Source organism: Ochotona curzoniae, unplaced genomic scaffold, assembly GCF_017591425.1.
Source record: "Ochotona curzoniae isolate NIBS_2020 unplaced genomic scaffold, NIBS_Ocur_1.0 scaffold_4937, whole genome shotgun sequence".
Taxonomy (NCBI): Eukaryota; Metazoa; Chordata; class Mammalia; order Lagomorpha; family Ochotonidae; genus Ochotona; species Ochotona curzoniae.
In genome coordinates this window covers 1,677,629-1,696,094 of record NW_024467126.1, presented here as the reverse complement: position 1 = coordinate 1,696,094, position 18,466 = coordinate 1,677,629, and the positions used below count along the sequence as shown (strand labels likewise).

Sequence of the window (18,466 nt, the reverse complement as noted above, 5' to 3'; positions counted from 1 at the left end):
CACTGGCTGAGCCCCTCCGCCCACACAGCATCTCCACCTGGCCCCTCCCAGACGTGTGCACCGCCGCCAGAGCAGCCGGCTCTCACAGCAATCCCGGGCTCACTCAGCACCATGGGCTGGCTGAGGCCCTGGGCGTGCTACTGGTTCCTGCTCGTGGCCCACCTGCTGGCCCTGGGCCTTGGGGCGCTAGTGCTGCAGGCGCTGGAGGGACCACCAGCCCTGCAGCTGCAGACCGAGCTCAGGGCTGCACTGGCTGCCTTCCAGGCTGAACACAGGGACTGCCTGCCACCAGGAGCCCTGGAGGAGCTGCTGAGCACCGCCCTGAGAGCCCAGGCTCACGGCGTCTCCAACCTGGGTGACGGCCTGGAGGCCAGCAGCTGGGACCTGCCCTCGGCCCTGCTCTTTGTCACCAGCATCCTCACCACCACTGGTAAGGCCACCAGGCGTCCGCCGGCAGCGGGGTGTCCCCGGGTCCCTGTGGACATAGCCCTTCCTCCTGGGCTCCGGAGCCCCAGAGCAAGCCCAACCCCCAGACGGGAGGCTCCCCACACCAACACACCCCAACTGGTGCCTCCACTTCAGCTGCCAGCAGGGGTGCGGCTTCCCCAGCCCCACCCACAGACACCCTGGGAGAGGCCTAAGGAGGGAGCACAGTGCATGAGCAACTCTAGAAGGTTCCAGAAGGTTTCTGGAGGGGCGGGCACCACGGGGGTGGCCACATCTGGAGGTGCCCACATCCGTGTTGGAGGGGCTGGCCGATCCGACTGCTCTGCTTCCGCTCCAGCTCCCTGCTGAGGCACCTTGGCAGTGGCTGAGACTGCTCAAGCAGTTGGGCCCTGCCAGCTGTGTGGGAGACCAGGATGGAGCGCCTGGCCCGACCCTGACTACTGGGTGAGCAGGGGGCATCTGGGTAGTCAGTCAGTGGTTGGAACATCTCTCCATGTTAAATCTGCTTTTTTAAAATGTTTATAGCAGATGCAATTAAAAGTTTATTTTGGTGCAAGAATATTTTGAAACGCATGTATAGGTTTTTTTTTTCTTTTCATAATGCACATTTCCATGAACTTTCTGAAGATCCCTGATATGGCAGGGTGGGTTCCTGGCTGGGGAGCAGGCTTGGGAGTCCAGGGAGAGGGGAGGAGCACAGAGCAGGACCACCAATCTGAGAGAGAAGGAGGGCTCCCCAGGAGGAACCCCGATGAGCCATTAGCCCAGTCAGAGGACAGAGGCGAGGGCAGGCAGAGAAGGGCCACAGAAAGGAAGGGGACCCACAGTGTGCTTTCAGCTTACTTATTGATTGATTTAATAGGGAGCGTTACACAGAAGGCTCCTCCATCCACTAGCTCACTCCCTAGATGGCTGGGCCAGGCTGAAACTGGGAGCCAGGAGCTTCCTGTTGGTCTCCCTCACAGGTGGGCAGGGGCCCAAACCCTTGGACCATCCTCCACCCGCTTCTGTTTCCAAGCTCTCCTGACCGAGCCTGAGTCCCGTTAAGGCCTGCCCTTGGCCCTGGTGCCTGCTTGCCCCATCCCACTCTGGTCCATGCCGCACCCTCTTGTGTCATGGCTGGCTCCCGTGGGCACTGCAGTTGGCAGCCTCCGGACCAGCCGATCCTGTTCTCCCATGAGCCCTGCCTGCCCTTGCACAAGCAGCTCCAGCCCCCAATGCCCTCTCTCCTGTGAGTGGCCCCATCTGCCAGGATCGACCCTGTGTCCCTAAGCAGCACACAGCTGGGCATAGACACACCTTTGGGGAAGGACCTCTGCCCAGTTGTGGTCTCGGACGTGCCGGTCAGGGGCAGAGCTGAAGCGTCTCTCCGGAAGACTGCACCTGCCACTGAGGCCTGGGGGTGGGGCAGTTCTTTGAATCCTTGCATTTTCCAGAATGAGTGGTCCAAGAGGTGTTTTAAAATCTGACCACTAGGGGGCAGCCTCCCACCTGGGCTGGGAAGCAGAGACCCCACCAGCTCTCTTCCTCCCGCAGGTTATGGCCGTCTAGCTCCCCTCTCCGCGGGTGGAAAGGTCTTCTGTGTGATCTACGCCGCCCTGGGGCTGCCAGCCTGCCTAGCCCTGGTGGCGGCCCTGCGCCGGGGCCTGCTGCCCACACTCAGCCGCCTGGGAGCCTGGCTGGTGGTCCCCTGGCAGCTGGCCCAGGCCAGGGCTGCACTTCTGCAGGCAGCTGCCCTGGGCCTGCTGGTGGTGACCACCTTCGTGCTGCTGCCCGCCGTGGTGCTGTGGGCAGTGCAGGGCGACTGCAGCCTGCTGGAGGCCGTGTACTTCTGCTTCAGCTCGCTCAGCACCATTGGCCTGGGGGACTTGCTGCCTGCTGGCGGCCACAACCTGCACCCAGCCGTGTACCACCTAGGCCAGCTAGCACTCCTCGGTGAGTCCCAGGAGCCACTCACTGGGGCTGGGTGGTGTGAGGTGGGCGGTCATCTGCCTGGGGGTCGGGGTGTGGACATGGTGACCAGCACCCCTACACCCAAGAGCTACCCCGGCCATCTCTCCTCCCCAGGTTACTTGCTCCTGGGGCTCCTGGCCATGCTGCTGGCCGTGGAGACCTTCTCGGAACTGCCCCAGGTCCGGGCCATGGTGGAGTTCTTTGGGTACAGTGATTCTACGACAGATGAAGACCAAGGCAGCATCCTGGGCCAGGACGAACTGGCTCTGGGCACCACGACGGGCGCGGCCCCGCCAGCCTCAGCGCAGGCCCCAGCATGCGGACAGGTGTCCCAGGACCTGGCAGCTCCTTGAAGGCGCCGGAGGGGCGGGGTCGGGCGTCAGTCCCAGGAGAAGGGAATAAAACAGGATTCAGAAGTGTTTTCGCAACTTCTTTGGAAAGGCGACTCCCCCAAGCCCGGCCTCAGTGTCTGCAAACCACTCGGCGGGCACAGCCGCGGCACCGCCCTCCTACGCTGTCCACACCACACTGTCCCGGGCAGGCGAGCCACTTCTGCTGCCACTTCTCCCGGCGGTGCAAGAGCCCCTCGTGCTGGGAGGGGGAGGAGGGCGCACGGCCGCAGATCCTGCAGATGGAGGCTTCCCGCCGTGGAACGCACGCACACACTCAGGCAAATAAATAGGACGCAGCCGCCTCCCGCACCCGCGGCGCCGGGTCCGTGCGGGCGCGCAGACCGGGGCTGCAGACTCAGCTCAGCACGCAGCGCTCACGCCGGCTTAGCTGGCGGCTCAACTTGCGGCGCCGCTGCTCCAGGCCACGCTCCAGGCGCGCGTCTTCCTCCAGGGCGCTGAAGGGAAAGGCTTGGAGTAAGTCCCTCCAGCGGTGGCGGCGGTAGCAGTGTCCCGCCCTCACCTTACCCTGGGCAGCCCTCCTGCGCCCCCCACCAGCACCCCCACTCACATGCGCTCCTTGTGGTCCAGGTCCCGGACCAGCTCGTCCCGCTGGTTCACCAGCGACACCAACTCCTCCAGCAGCAGCTGCTCCCGATGTTGCTGCGCCGCCGTTTTCTGCCAGTCTGCAGGCAGCAGAGGCTGAGGATCAGCCAGTGCCTCACCCAGCATTCCCACCCCCAGCCCCGGCTCCCACCTTCGATGGCCAGCATGGCCCGCAGCTCCCGGCTCAGCAGCTCAAACCTCCGCTCCAAGTCCTGCTCCTCGATGCTGGAAGGGGAGAGGTGCCAGGTCAGCAAGGGAGTCCCAAGTCTGGACCCCACCCCGGCTCCCCGCCTTCCAGCAGTTTTCATGCCCAGTATAGTCATTCATCAGCCTGAGAGCTTGTCTGCCCCGTCCCTCACCCTGTTTCAATTTTCTTATTTTGGGGGCCAGCACTTTGGTATAGCAAGTTAAGCCTCTGCCTACAGTGCCAGCATCCCATGTGAGTGCTGGTTTGAGCCCCAGCTGCCCTGCTGCCCATCCAGCTCCCTGCTTGTGACCTGGGAAGCAGTAGAGGACGGCCCAAAGCCTTGGGACCCTGCACCAATGTGGGAGACCTGGAAGAGGCTCAGCTCAGCTCTGGCCATCACTGACATTTGGGGGTGAACCAACAGATGGAAGATATATCTGTTATATCTTTGCCTTTTGAATTGAAAAAAAAATTTTTTTTAATTCTTGTTTTTATTTGAAAGAGTGACAGATTGGGCCCAGCACGGTGGCCTAGTGGCTAAAGTCCTTGCCTTGCATGTGCCAGGATCCCATATGGATACCGGTTCTACCCATCCAGCTCCCTGCCTGTGGCCTGGGAAAGCAGTCGAGGACAGTCCAAAGCCTTGGGACCCTGCACCTGCGTGGGAGACCCGGAAGAGCTCCTGGCTTCGGATAGGCTCAGCACCGGCTGTTGTGGTCATTTGGGAAGTGAATTATTGGACAAAAAATCTTTCTCTTTGTCTTTCCTCCTCTCTGTACATCTAACTTTGCAATAAAAATAAGTAAATCTTAAAAAGAAAAAGAAAAAGTGCCAGAGAAAGGAGTCCCACCTGCTGGTTCACCCCCCACATGACTCCAGGCTGAAGCCAGGAGCCAGGAACTCCAGTCTGGTCTCCCACATGGGCGGCAGAGGCCCAAGCACCTGGGCCATCTCCTGCTGCCTTCCCAGGAGAACTAGCAGGGAGCTGGTGGGATAGGATGTTGCTGTCACAAGTGGTGGCACTGGGGGAGGTTGAGTCACCATTTGTGGTCCCTGCTTAGTTTTGAAAGGCTAAGAGATAAGGTGAGAGAGAGAGAGACAGAGCTCCATGGGTTCGACCCCCGCCCCAAGAACCAGCTCAAAGGCACAGAAGGAGTCAGGCTGGGGGCCCTCAGGCCGTGCCTTCCTGGGCCAGGGCTGGGTTTTTCCTGCCTGGAAAAAAACAAAACAACAAGAACAACAAAACAACCCTAGCAGGTTAAGAGGCAGCGAGGGGAGAGGCGTACACTTTTACACAGTAAGTCACGGAGGATGCCACAGGCAGTAAGACCAACGTGGGTTGAGCAACGAGCTTGCAAAAAGGCCCTTTGTGGGAAGGAGCAGCAGCCCGAGGCCTCCGGCCCGGCTGAGCTGCACTTGGCCCGGCTCGGCCACTTACAGCAGCTGCAGCTGGTCCTGGCGCCGGATAAGTGCGTTCTTCTTGTTGACCAGCGTGAACCACTCCTGGATCAGCAGCTCCTCCTGTAGCCGGTCAGCCCCTGCATGAAACCCCGGTGTCACAGCGAGCCTTGGAGACAGCGGGTGGGCTGATGGAACTGGGGGTGCCTCCTGCCAGCCCCTCCCAGAGCGAGCAGGATGGAGGGCACTGGTGGAAGGGGGCACCAGCGCCCACCCCACCTGACTCCATGAGGCCCCTCAGCTGCGTCTCCACCTCGGCCGCTCGGCCGTCAATCTGCCGCTGCTCCTGCTCCAGGGCCTGCAGCTCGGCGCACACGTACTGACTCGTGTCCTGGAACCTTTGCTGGGGGCAGGGGTGAGGGGGAGCAGAGATGGCCAAGCGTGGGGTGGGTTCAGCCCCAGCCCTGCCCACCAAATGCCCTCCTCATCCACTGCCCCCACTGCTTACCAGCCCAGCGTCCTCCCCCAGGTTTGGGGGTGCCTCTTCCTGGGGGGGACTCACAGCTGCACACAGAGACAGGGCTAAGACACCCTGGCCAGCACCCAGCCCAGGAACCCCTCCCCCCACCACAGGGCAAAAGGACTTACTGGGGGGCTGCTGAGGGGCTGGGGCTGTTGGGGGACCAGGGGGGCCAGGGGCAGCACTGGGGTCAGGGTTTGGGACTTCCTGTGGAAGAAAACACCGTGGTAAGAGCTCCTCCCAGCAGTCCTGGCCAGGAGAACCTCTCTCTCTTTCACACTCTCTCTCTCTCTCTCTCACACACACACACACACACACACACACACACACACACACACACACACACACACGAGCAGAGGGGCCCAGCCCCAGACCCTGCCCACCCAGCTCCCATGTTGCCCATCTAGGAGACATGCCAAGAACACACCAGGCCTGGAGCCCGGGGCCAGGCTAGTGGCCTTACAGAATGAGAGCCAGTGGGGGAAGCCGTTAAGGCCACAGAGGCCTCTCCTTGTCCCAACTGGGGCTGTGTGGCCTCAGCTTGCAGCTCAGCCCATGGCTGGCCCCCTTTTGGGCTCCAGGGGACAAGTCACTCCACAGTCCTCTCAGATGGGCCTCTGGCATCCCTGGCTCCGGCGCCACGCCCTCTGGCCGGGGTCATGCTCAAGGCCCCCGTGTCCTGGGACTCTGTGGACTCCACCCAGCCGCCGGCTCCTCCAGCCTGTGCTGCCTGCCAGCCAAGCCCTCAGCCTGTGCAGAGGGCAATGCACTTTCAGTTCCCTCAGCAGCTTCCCCAGCGTGTGTGGGTCTCCATCTTTGCAACCCAGCTGAGCCGCAGCTCTCCCTTCCGCCTCCCACACCACGCTCCACTCCCACCCTGACCCCAAGTCCTCCCCCAGCACCGTCTCCCTGAGCGCTTTGCCCTGAGTCCCAGGCAGGGCACAGGTGTTGTCCCCATGGGTCACTCCCATTCCAGCTCTGATCCCCCAACCCTCGGTCAGGCCAGAGACAGCCCTTCCAGATGGGGCTGAGCCCGCCCAAGGTACACACTGCCTGGCAAGCATTATCTCCAGAGGGTCCCTGCAGTGGGCACTGCCCCCACAGTGGGCACCAGCCCCACACTGGGTACTGCCCAACACTTCCCATGGACCACCTCCTTCAGTGTCAAGACAAAACTCGGGGGTCAGGGAGGAGACCCAAAAGGGGCCCTGCCCACCGCTGGTCAAGCTGGAAGTTCGCTCCCCAAAGTCTGGACACCCCATGACCTTCTGTATCCTGGTGTGTCCCCTGAGGGAAAATCCCAACTTTGTGTGACCTGGAAGGTGCCCAGCTCCCCAGACGGGCATCTGGCAGTGGAACGCACAGCTGTCCCTGGGGACAGTAGCCTGCACTGGTCCTCCTGCAAAGAGCTGTCCTGTCTCAACCTCAGTAGCTTGCCCAGGGTCATGCCACCGGTAACAAGGCTGTGTGCCCAGCAGAGGGCGCCATGGGGAGCCCAGGCGAGGCACCTGCCTCTTCCTTCGCCCACCTCTACAAGGAGGCGGTCCCTTCTCCCTGGCAGGGGCATGGTGAGTGGTCCATGAGCGCCAGCGGGGAAGACCAGTGCAATCGCAGCCTCTCTCCCTCCCCAGCCCTGATGAACACCCCGTGTTTCCTGTGTCCAGCCCACACTCCCCTATGCCCCATGTTCAGCCTACATTCCAGGGCAACTTACTGCCTTTCTTCACCCTCCCTGCCTCCATCTGGTTGCCCCGGTCCCACCCCAGCTGCGGGGTCCCTGACCTCTGCTTTCCCTCGCACTCCCCTAGGCAGGGCCACACCAGGCTGCCTCTGGAAGCTCTCTGGTTTGGGGTAGCCAATAAGGAGTCATCCCTTCCAGTCCCGTGGGTCCGTTATTTCCTGTGGGGCACAGGGCAAGAGGAGGGCCTGGCTTGAAAAAACCAGATGTTGGGACACTGGCCCAGAGGCATGCAGGCTGGAGCCGGCCCTTTAGGATTTAAAGAGCCCCGGACATGGCGGGCTCACACACACACAGGCTGGTTGGAGGGGGCGGGAGCTGCATCCTGCCTGACTCCTGGGGTCGCCCAGGGCCCTCCACCTCTCTCCCGCAGGCCCAACACTGAACTCTGGCCCTACCTTCAGGACACCTGCTCCTGGCCAGGCTGACTTGCTTACTGCTACATTCTTGTGCTGTAATTGGAAAACCACCCTCACCTAGAAAACACGTGTCCAGTTGGTCGACTACTTGACACCCTAACGAACTGACCTGAGACCTGAGGGGACAGGGCCAGAGTCTCCCATCCCCAGTCTCCCCCGGGAGTGCGGGAAACCGGTCTCCAGACACTGGGGTCAAAATCCAAGTATGGGGGGAGGGGAGTAGTGCCAAGGCACAGTGCGTTAAGCCTCCGCCTGCAGCACCAGCACTAGCATGGCTGCCAGTTCAAGTCTTGACTGCTCCACTTCCATCTTCTTTTTAATTTTTTTTTAAAGATTTATTTATTTTGATTGCAAAGTCAGATATACAGAGAGGAGGAGAGACAGAGAGGAAGATCTTCCGTCCAATGATTCACTCCCCAAGTGACCGCAATGGCCAGTGCTGTGCCGATCCGAAGCCAGGAGCCAGGAACTTCCTCCAGGTCTCCCACACAGGTGCAGGGTCCCAAGGCTTTGGACTGACCTCAACTGCTTTCTCAGGCCACAAGCAGGGAGCTGGATGGGCAGTGGGGCCACTGGGATCAAAACCAGCACCCATATGGGATCCTGGCGCTTTCAAGGAGAGGACTTTCAGCTGCTAGGCCACCGCGCCAGGCCCAAGCTGCTCCATTTCTGAGCCAGCTCCCTGCTAATGAGCCTGGGAGAGCAGCAGAGTTTGGGCCTGCACACACATGGGAGAGCTGGAAAAAGCTCCTGACTTCATACCAGCCTAGCTCTGGCCGTTGTGGCCACTTGAGAAGTGAACCAGTGGAGGGATGAAGGGTCTCTCTCCTCCCTATATTTCTGCCTTTCACATACAAATAAATAAATATTTAAGAAAAGACACAAGAGGACCTGGCATGATAGCCTCGTGGCTTAAAGTCCTTGCCTTGCATGCGCTGGCATCCCATATGGGTGCCAGTTCATATCCCAGCTGCTCCACTTCCCATCCAGCTCCCTGCCTGTGGCCCGGGAAAGCAGTCGAGGACGGCCCAAAGCCTTGGGACCCTGCACCCGTGTGAGAAGCTCCTGGCTTCAGTTCAGCTCAGCTCCGACTATTCTGGCTACTTGAGGAGTGAACCAACAGATGAAAGATCTTTCTTTCCTTTCTGTAAATCTGACTTTCCAATACAAATAAATCTTAAAAAAAAAAAAGCTCCAAGAACAAAATTGTGGGGGGTAGACCCCAGCGAACCCCTTGGAAAGACACAGCCCCCACTTATGAGGGTCCAGGGGGCCTCTACCTGACCCCTGCCACCTGCAGGCAGAACAAATTGCAACCCCACCTCTCTGTTCCTCAAAGCGCTGCCCCCAGAGCGGCCAACCTGGAACCGCTGTAAATGCCCACAGCCCACGGTTCCCAAACAGCCTGCCAAACTTTCAGCCCACCCCCCCACACACATGCGGAGCCAGCACCTGTTCCTGGCATGCCCCCTTGAAACTCCCGAGTAGCCAGGCACCGCCCTGTGGGTCACCCAGGTCCACCTCCTCCACTGTGCCCCGTGTGTCCCGCGCTGGCGCTGATGCCGCAGGGGACACTCACCGTGGGTGCGGGGACCGGGGCTCCCGAGTCAGGATCGTCCACCGAGAAGGAACTGCTGTTTCGCAGTCGCGAACGCCTCTTCTTTAGTAAGTCCGCATCTCGCACGCGCGAGAAGGAGCCGTGTGCGCGCGGCGGGGGCACTGGCCCGGCCTCCCCGTTGACCGACGACCGCCGCAGCCTCACACCGCCCAGGGTCCCCATCGCGGGGCCATCGGTGGGGACTTCAGGGGGTCGCACTTCGCGGGTGGCCTCAGCCTGGGTGTCCGCAGCCTTGGCAGCAGCCACCTTGGGAGCCAGGCCGTCTGCGGAGTCCTTGGGCACCTCGGCCCCGTGGCCACGCAGCCGCTGCGCCAGGCCTCCAGCGTCCAGGTCGTCTGGCGGGCTCGGCTGGACGCTGCCCACGCGGTATGTGCCCGCGCCGCCGCCGCCCTGCAGCTGCACCAGCTGCAATTCCTGGCCGGTGCAGAAGGCGCGGATCTGGCACAGGTACGTCATGACGATGAGCTTGTCCGGCACTGCCAGCAGCACCATGTCCGCTGGCTCCAGCAGCCGAGACACGCCCAGCGCCGCGAAGCCGTCGAAGGCCTAGGAGGAAGAAGCTCCTGGGGTATCAGCGGCATGGCCCCCTAGGAGTAGGGGTGGGTGGCCCCCATGTCTGGCACGCTTGGCCACGCCCCTTATCCCACCCCGCTACAGCTGCAGGGCCTGCCCTCATATCACCTAGCAACAGCACTCAGTACCCCCCACACCCTGCTATGGGCAGGTGGTTCAGCTTAAGCAATACCAAACCCAAGCTAAGAGACCCAGAAGGGTGGGAAGAGAACTGGAAAACCAGGAGATGTCCTGCAGCCACAGGTAGTGGGAATTCACCCTCCCGCCCCCCCCAAAACAAACACAAGTGGGGCACACCTGCTTATTGTTCTGCTTGATGTTGAGGGGGTCCAGGGCGTCGTAGTCGCTGCAAGGACAGCCAGGATCAGCGGCCAGCCAACCCCACCCATCCCCCCTCAGCCCATCCTTGTTGGCAGCTCACATCTTGTCAGGATGAAAGTGGTGCAGGATGGCACAGAAGGCCAAGCCATTCCGCCAGGAGGTGGTGAAGTTGGTGACACGCACGCCACGGTAGCCGGTGGTGACTTCCTGGCACCACTCCAGCAGGGACTGGCTGGAGCTGACCACAGCAGGGGCAGCCTAGGGACAGCATGGAGGGGCTAAGGGGGCATGACCCTAGCACCTGCATGCGCCCTCCGCTCCACAGCACCCAACAGCCACTGTTCTGAGTTTGTTGGGGTCACTGGGTGCCAGGAGTTCTCTGCCAAGGTCACCTCAGAGGTCACTGCCCACCCCCACAGCAAGGTCAGAGGTCACCAGCAGCCACACTGCACAAAGTCAGTCCAGACAATTAATATAGGGTGTCCAGCTCCATGCACCCCCCGACCCTGGGGAGAAGACGAGGAGAGACAGCAGGGCATTCCAACAGAGGACGGATCCAGGAGCTCCAGGAAGCTGGGCCCCCAGGTGGGTGCATGCAGAGCCGCCGTGCGCTCAGCCCCAGGGTGGTGGGAACCGGCTGACCGGGCCCTCGGCGGCCCCCAGCCCTACCTGGCTGCCCGGCAGCCTCCTGTCCTCTTCCGGCCCCTCTGGGGAAGGCGCCCCCAAGGGCCTCGCCACGCCAGCCCCTGCCCCACCGGCCCCCTGCACTCTGGTCACTCTAGCCCCAGGGAGGCCTCCCTCAGCCGCTGGCTCCTCACTCCTCCCTGTGACCGTCACCTTGGCTTCCTGGGCCTCAAAAACAGCAGGCTGGTCCTCGCCAGGCCCCGGAAGCCCCATCTCTGCTTGTGGGCCGCCCCAGTTGGCCTCTGACACGCCCACAAGCCCTGCCTCTGCCCTGGGGACCCCCAAACTCTGCACCTTGTCCTCCTGCCCTCCCAGGCCCTCTGTCACTGCCTCTAGGCACCTTGAAACATCCTGCTGAGTAATGGGGGCTCCCCAGGCTGCAGTCTCCTCCATCTGCACCCCCAAAGTGTCAACCTCAGACACCATGGATTCTGTCTGCTGGGGCCTCAGTACCTCCTCCCAGGGCCCCGAGACCCCTGTAGTCCCAGCTTCTGCCTCCCAGTCCCCCAATAACTCTGTGGCTCGAGAGCCACCAGCTTCTACCCCCACAGCCCCTGGGTCCCCAGATGCTGTCTGCTGGGTTGCCCACACTTCTGCTTTTGCCATCTCAGCTTTTCTCCCTGGAACCCCTGAACCTTGCGGTACTGTGTCCAGGGACCGCGTTATCTCAGACCCTCCCAGCTCGGCTTCTGCCCCCAGGGCTCCTGAACCCATACAGATCTCCTGGATTCCCAATATGGCCCCCTCTGCTTTTTGACTCTCTGTTCCCACAACTCCAGAGTCCCCTGCCTTTGCCTCCTGGCTCCCCAACACCCCAGCCTCTGACTGTGGGCACCCTGAGGCCGCCACCTCTGCCACCGGGGCCCCCAGTATGTCAGTGTCTGCTATTCTAGTTTCTACACCCAGGGCCCCTGAACCTCCAGATGCTGTCTCCTGGGTCCCCAACACCTCAACTTCTGTTATCTGAGTGTCTTTCCCTAGCACCCCTGAAGGCCCCACCTCTGTTTCCTGGGCCCTCAATACCTCTACTTCTGCCACCCCAGCTTCTCTTCCTGGAACCCCTGAATTTTCCAATGCTGTTTCCTGGGCCCCCCTTATCGCGGCCTCTACCACTTCAGCCTCTATCTCTGGGGTTGGGGAATGCCCCACCTCTGCCCCGTGGAACCCCAATACCTCACAGTCTCCCCTCTCAGCTTCTGCCCCCAAAGTCCCTGACCCTACAGATACCTCATGGACCCCCAATATGGCCCCTTCTGCTACACAACTCTTTGTCCCCACTACTCCGGAGCCCCCAGCCTCTACCTCGTGGCTCTCCACTGCCCTGGCTTCTGGCCCTGGAGACCCAGCCGTCCCCACCTCCGCCCTGAGCACCTCGGACCGTGTCTCTGGGGCCCCCGACAGCTCCACCCGCACTCTCCTGCTCTCTAGCCCCAGGAGCTCTGCTCCCCCTACTGCCTTCTCCTGGGTACCCAACACCCCCCACTCAGCCACCGCAGCCTCTGTCCCCAACGCCCTTGGCTCCCTGGCTTCCGGGTCCTCGGCCCCCAGGTCACCTTGCAGCGTCCCCATCCGGCATTGGCTCACCTGGGGCCTCATGCTTGTGGCTCCAGCAGCGGAGCCCTGCTCCGGGCCCGGCCTCCCCACCCCAGGGACTACACCCCTTGTCTCTGTACCCTCTCTTTCCCGGCCTGCAGTGTCCTGGGCCTGGCTGCCATCACTTGGGTGCCCCACAGCCCTTGTAGGATTAGCTAGGGTTGGCCTTGGGCCTGGGGGAGCAGCCTCCCTGCTCCTGCCGCCCACCCTCCCCTGAGAGGTCCGTGGAGGAGCTTCAGGGGTACCCTCGAGTCCCATCTCAGGTAGCTCTGCTTTGGTCTCCCCTGGTCCCCTCGAGTCCACATGCCTGCCCTTGGACCTCGGCTCGGCCACCCCCTGACTAGCCTCTGACCCTTCCTCAGCCTCTACAGGTCTGCCCCCCAACCTCTTGACATCTGCCCCCGCAACAGCTGACCCCTCAGCACTGCCCGCCCCACAGACCCCTGCTTCTGCTTTGCAGCTGGGTCCTCCCGAAGGGTCCCCGCAGCCTCCACCCTTGGTGACCGGAGGATGGTCCAGCCCAACTCCCTGGGCCTCTGCCCCTTCCTCAGTGCTGGCTGGGGCCTGCATCTCCCCGGAAGGGCCTGTTCCTGCTGGGGGCACCCCAGCTTCCTCCCCCTGAGGGGCCGAGGGGCGGGAGGTGTCAGAGCCTCTCCGGAGCCGGGGGGCTGGGGTGGGGGCTGCATCCCAGCCGGGCTTCCTGCAAGACCTGGGGAGAGAGATCAGAGGGCGGTGCTGGGTGCTCATGGGCTCCCCACCCAGCCTTGTCCCCACCCCTGGACAGGAGGGTCCCAGAGCTCACCTCATCTCTGGTGGTGTGGCCAGGCACCTGGGAGCCTCGGGCTGTGCCTGGCCCCGGGAGGCCCTGGCTGGGGGCGCAGGGACACTCACAGGGGCTGGCCGGGCATCCTCAGTGCCAGGGGCACTGGCAGCTGGGGAGGAAGCAAGGGGCTACTGAGGCCTAGGCCTGCCGCGGAGGTCAAGCCTCCACCCCCATGCCAACCTGGGCCTCACCTGCCTGCCGGGACTGCACCTTGCCCTCCTCTTCCTCCTCTGAAAGGGCCTTCAGCTCCCGAGAAGGACCTGGGGGTGGGGGATGGAGTCAGCACAAGATGGGGCCCCCCATGTCTAACTCCTAACACACACACACCAACGGGCACGGCCTACCTGGGAAGCGGCCTTGCCTCAGGCCACCAGGCCGGCCTGGGAGTAGAGACAGGCCCACAGGTGCGAGGGGTGGGGAGAAAGAGAGAGAAAGAGAGAGGCAGAGGGAGAGCCAGCATGGCAGACAGATCCTGAGGACAGAGAGAAGACAAGGCCGCCGCAGGGGCCCATGGGGGCAGCACCGAGGGGCAAGATGGACCGCAGTCCACACTGGCCTGCCACCCACCCACCTGCCTCAGCCCACTGTGGGGCTGGACAGGCACCTGCTGAGGGGGTGAGAGGGCCAGGGACACAGGACCAAGGCCAAGGCCAGGCCGGGGCAGGCAGGGTGGGCCTGACCCCCACCCCCACGCAGGGCCTTGACCTTGAGCCCACCTGGCTGGAGGCCTCGGGCCGCCCGGGCCTCAGGGACACCTGGGCCGCTGGCCTCGTCCTCATCACTCTCAGCAAAGTCATCCAGGTTGCCCACATCGTTGGGTTTCACGCTCAGGAGGCTGGCGAGACTCTGCATGTCATCATCCCTGGGGCAGGGGTGGGGGAAGGGGTCAGCAGAGGCTGCAGGTGGCAGGGGGGTGGGGGCACGAGCAGGCAGTGGGGGCACTCACGTGGCACGGCCCTCCCGCAGCAGGACCCCCGAGAGCGTGAGGCTCAACTCAGCCTGCACCACCTTCACCGACTTGGGCTTCAGCCGCAGCCGCAGCGGCACCTGCGCGGGCACAGGCCCCGCGTGGCGTGCCAGGTCCACCTCAGCTGTGGCCAGCACCTTTCGCTGCCCCTTGGACTCCTGAGCAGGGGTGGGAGGGAGAGAGGAGGGTGTGTCAGCACTGCGCAGGACCCTAGAAGCGCCATTGCCCCCCACATACACACTCACGTTCTCAATAACAAAGGTCCACTCTTTAGCCTCATACTGGTCCACGTGGGGGTCCTGGGGAGAAAGAGCCGCAGGTGACATGGGGCTGCAGGGATGGGCAGTGCAGGGTCAGGGCTGCAGGGATGGGCAGTGCAGGGTCAGGGCTGCAGGGATGGGCAGTGCAGGGCCGGGGCTGCGGGGATGGGCAGTGCAGGGTCGGGGCTGCAGGGATGGGCAGTGCAGGGTCGGGGCTGCGGGGATGGGCAGTGCAGGGTCGGGGCTGCGGGGATGGGCAGTGCAGGGTCAGGGCTGCGGGGATGGGCAGTGCAGGGTCAGGGCTGCGGGGATGGGCAGTGCAGGGTCAGGGCTGCGGGGATGGGCAGTGCAGGGTCAGGGCTGCGGGGATGGGCAGTGCAGGGTCAGGGCTGCGGGGATGGGCAGTGCAGGGTCAGGGCTGCGGGGATGGGCAGCACTGGGCCCGGGCCTGTGGAGATGGGCAGTGCAGTGCAGGGCCTGTGGGGATGGGCAGTGCAGTGCTGGGCCTGTGGGGATGGGCAGTGCAGTGCCAGGGCTGCGGGGATGGGCAGTGCAGTGCCAGGGCTGCGGGGATGGGCAGTGCAGGGCCAGGGCTGCGGGGATGGGCAGTGCAGCACCAGGGCTGTGGGGATGGGCAGTGCAGTGCTGGGCCTGCGAGGATGGGCAGTGCAGGGCCAGGGCTGTGGGATGGGCAGTGCAGTGCCAGGGCTACGGGGATGGGCAGTGCAGGGCCGGGGCTGCGAGGATGAGCAGTGCAGGGCCAGGGCTGTGGGATGGGCAGTGCAGTGCCAGGGCTACGGGGATGGGCAGTGCAGGGCCAGGGCTGCGAGGATGGGCAGTGCAGTGCTGGGCCTGTGGGGATGGGCAGGGCAGTGCCAGGGCTGCGAGGATGGGCAGTGCAGTGCCGGGGCTACGGGGATGGGCCGTGCAGGGCCGGGGCTGCGGGGATGGGCCGTGCAGGGCCGGGGCTGCAGGAAAGGCCAGCCCAGAGGTGCTAGTAGGTCTGCATCTGGCTGGCCTCTCCCCCAGCTGCCTGGCTGGCCAAACATCTCCCCCTCCAAGGAGACCTCCAGGACTTCCCCCACCACTCAGCCGTCCAACCAAAAGCTCACCCTGTACAGAGTCACAGAGACGTCCACGTTCTCGGGCACCATCCACACCACCGTGCCCCGGTACGGGTTCTGGATGCCCGGCTGCCAGCTGTGGGGCTGGAGGCCAGCGGCCGTCAGGGTCCTTGGCCAGCAGGCCAGCACTCTCTGCTCCACCTCTGTCATCACCATGTCATCTCCCACCTCCACCCCATCTTCCTTTCCCCCGATTCTCACCCAGACCCAGAACTCATCCTCCACTCTGCCGCCTGCCACGCACACCTGCCACCAGCCCCACGCCCACCTTGGAGCAGATACGTCGGTTCCGGCGGGTCCACACCACCACCAGCTTGTCGGGCTGCCTGGAGGAGGCATGGGGCAGTCAGTTCCATCAGGGGCTTCCCTCTGCCCACTTCCCCTCCTCACCCCCTTATCTGGGGCCACACACTGCAGGGTGGGGATGCTGGGGCAGGGTGGGGCAGAAGTGCAGAGGCCCCAGGGTGGGGAGACAGTGCAGGGTCAGTAGCCAGGGCAGCCAACCCAGGGACAAGTCCATCTGCTCACATGTGCTGCACCAGGCCCACCACCCAGTTTGGCCAACTGAGCAACGCACAGGCAGAGGAGGGACAGTGGGGCAGGGAAGGGCAGGGCACAGGTGCGGGATCCTGGTGGGGGGACTGGAGTACTGGGGTGGGGGAGCAGGACGGAGTAAGGAACAAGAGGAGCCAGGAAGGGAGAGGGTGAAGAGGTGGCACCAGGGCCAGTCAGCTGAGATGACAGCACCTGCCAGGGCCCACTGGAAGAGGTGGCTGTGTGGGGCCCAGTCATAGCACGAAGCTGACCCTGGCAGGGTTGTGTCTGACCGCTTGCTGCCTGCCCGCCTGCCCAGAGGGAGCCACTCCAGGACTCCAGCTCTCGAATGAACCCCTGCAGAAGCCCAGAGAGGTGGACAGGGCAGGGCCCTGGGGCTCTGCCCCCTTCCCCAGAAACCCAAGCCATGGGGCCTTCCTGGAAGGGGGAAGTGGGGGGGGTGCCCAGGATGGGCTGGGCCTGCCCAGGCTGCCTGACTCACGTGGGGGACGTGCCCTCCTGGGGAGCTGCGGCCTAGACAGGGGTGGGGGCAGCTTCCAGGCTTAGGCACCCGGCTGAGAAGGTCAGGAGGCCCTGCCCAGAAGCAGCGGCAGAGCTGTGACTCAGCCACCACTGACACCTCCCCAGACCGTGCCCAACATCCCCCTGACTGCCGGGGCAGAACCAGAGGCCAGAGTTCAAGCGCCAGCCTAACCTGGTGCTGTGTTACCCCAGCCGGTCCCTGCCCTCTCTGGGCATCTGGTGACAGGAATGAATGAGCCACCTGCTAGACAAGGAGATGGGGAGCCAGCCGCCTGCTCACACCCTGCCCCTTGGACCCCACGGCCCCTTCTACCCCAGCTCCTTCCCCTCGGGAACCTAAATTTAGCCCGGCCTGGCGGCTGAGCCCCCACAGCTGTGCCCTAAGCCAGCCAAGGGAAGCTGACACCAGCCGGGCCATATATTTAGGGTGTGACGCAGGGGCCTAAGCAGCTGTGGGGGGGTGCAGACAAGATGCCCTACCCACCCCAAACACAGGGGAGCGGGTGCAGGCTGGGCTGGGGCCTGCTTCCTCCCCTGGCCGCCCACCCCCTCTTCCCAGGCCCCTTGGCCCCTCCCGCCTCATCCCTCCCAGCTCTCAGTTCCCCCTTTTAAGGACATGGTGGAGACACGCAGCCTCCCAGGCATACTCGGGCTGCTGGGGGGCGGGGGTGCCGCAGCTCAACAGGAAGGCGGTAGGGAGTAGGGGACAGGGGGCTACATCTTTGTTCCCAGTCCGACTAAGGCCCCAGGGGCTTCCACCCCTGGGGTCTGGCCACTTGCACACAGCAGAACTTGTTGCGTTTCCCAAGACCACCCAGGCCCCTCTCTGGCCAGTGGCTGACGCCAGGGAAAACATGGCCCAAGCCATGCTCAGACAGGAGTCCCGTACCCCTAAAGCTGCCCACCTCCACCCCCATCGCTACCTAGGCCCCAATCTCGGGGTCCCACAGCCGTAGAGAAGACCTCTGAGTCTCAAGCACCCCAGCAGGCTCCCCAGGCCAGATGGGGTTGCGGGTTCCCCACTCACCATTTCTTGGTACACTCAAGCACCAGCTCATGGTAACATGCCACGAACTGGAACTTGGCAGCCCGCTTGCCCACGCGCTGCAGGCGCTTCCACACCGATGTCATGGCCCCTGCAGCGCGGCCGGCACCTTCTCAGATCCGGGGTGACAGCTAGCCCGCGACCGTTGGCCCGGGCCACGTCCCCATGGCCTCCGGGGCTGCTTTCCGCACTGCCCGCCCCGTCCTGGGCCGAGGTACCCAAGGCTTGGACCCGGGGCCGCGCTCCCAGCAGCCAGCCGCTAAGGGGGAACCTTCCGGGGGTCCCGGGCAGTCGGCGGAGTCTTGCGGGGCGCGCCGGCTTGGCCGGAGCTCGGGGCAGCGAGCGCGCCGTTTCCTGGAGCCGCACCCCCGTCGGAAGGCGGGCGGGGCTCCGCGCGGGGCGGGGCGACCCGGCTTCCGGGCCGTGTGCCGGGCCGGGGGGGCCCAGGGCGGGCCTGGGGGGCGTCTGTCGGCCGGCCCTGGCTGTGGGAACGCGCGAGGGGGTTCTGGGTGCGGGAGTGCAGGCGGTAGCCGCCTTGGAGAGGGCTGCCGGACGCCTCCCTTCCTGCTCGCTGCCTGGAGAGGTTATGAACGTGCTGGTGGACCCATTTCACAGACCAGGAAAAGAGAGACCCAGGATGGGAGGGACTGGCTCAGGAGTGCTAGTGCCACGAGTCTGGGAAGCCAAGAGCCAGGTGACCGGGAGTGTAACCACAGTGGAGGCA

General features: G+C 63.6%; 2 protein-coding genes across 3 annotated transcripts; one reads left to right on the top strand and one right to left on the bottom strand.

Annotated features, from left to right (window-relative positions):
* The first annotated feature begins 111 nt into the window (after positions 1-111).
* On the top strand, positions 112-2,786 carry KCNK7 (potassium two pore domain channel subfamily K member 7). The gene is made up of 3 exons (XM_040970713.1): positions 112-430; positions 1,984-2,382; positions 2,515-2,786. Exons 1-3 carry the CDS (start codon positions 112-114, stop codon positions 2,751-2,753), a joined length of 957 nt encoding a protein of 318 aa, XP_040826647.1. The 3' UTR covers positions 2,754-2,786.
* Positions 2,787-2,817: 31 nt separating this feature from the next.
* EHBP1L1 (EH domain binding protein 1 like 1) lies at positions 2,818-18,090 on the bottom strand. 2 transcript variants are annotated; one of them, XM_040970711.1, is made up of 19 exons: positions 17,725-18,090; positions 15,889-15,946; positions 15,609-15,704; positions 14,482-14,535; positions 14,216-14,394; positions 13,986-14,131; positions 13,461-13,529; positions 13,249-13,378; positions 12,888-13,155; positions 10,270-10,427; positions 10,146-10,194; positions 9,237-9,821; positions 5,629-5,707; positions 5,489-5,544; positions 5,260-5,383; positions 5,021-5,120; positions 3,547-3,620; positions 3,361-3,475; positions 2,818-3,247 (listed from the first exon to the last, which is right to left on the bottom strand). In XM_040970711.1, the coding sequence occupies exons 1-19, from the start codon at positions 17,826-17,828 to the stop codon at positions 3,148-3,150; spliced, it is 2,544 nt and encodes an 847-aa protein (XP_040826645.1). In that variant the 5' UTR covers positions 17,829-18,090; the 3' UTR covers positions 2,818-3,147. The 2 variants fall into 2 exon arrangements, with proteins under 2 accessions (XP_040826645.1, XP_040826646.1); XM_040970712.1 differs by lacking the exon at positions 12,888-13,155 and adding an exon at positions 12,253-12,265 and having other exon boundaries at positions 13,276-13,378; positions 17,725-18,089.
* Positions 18,091-18,466: the final 376 nt, after the last annotated feature.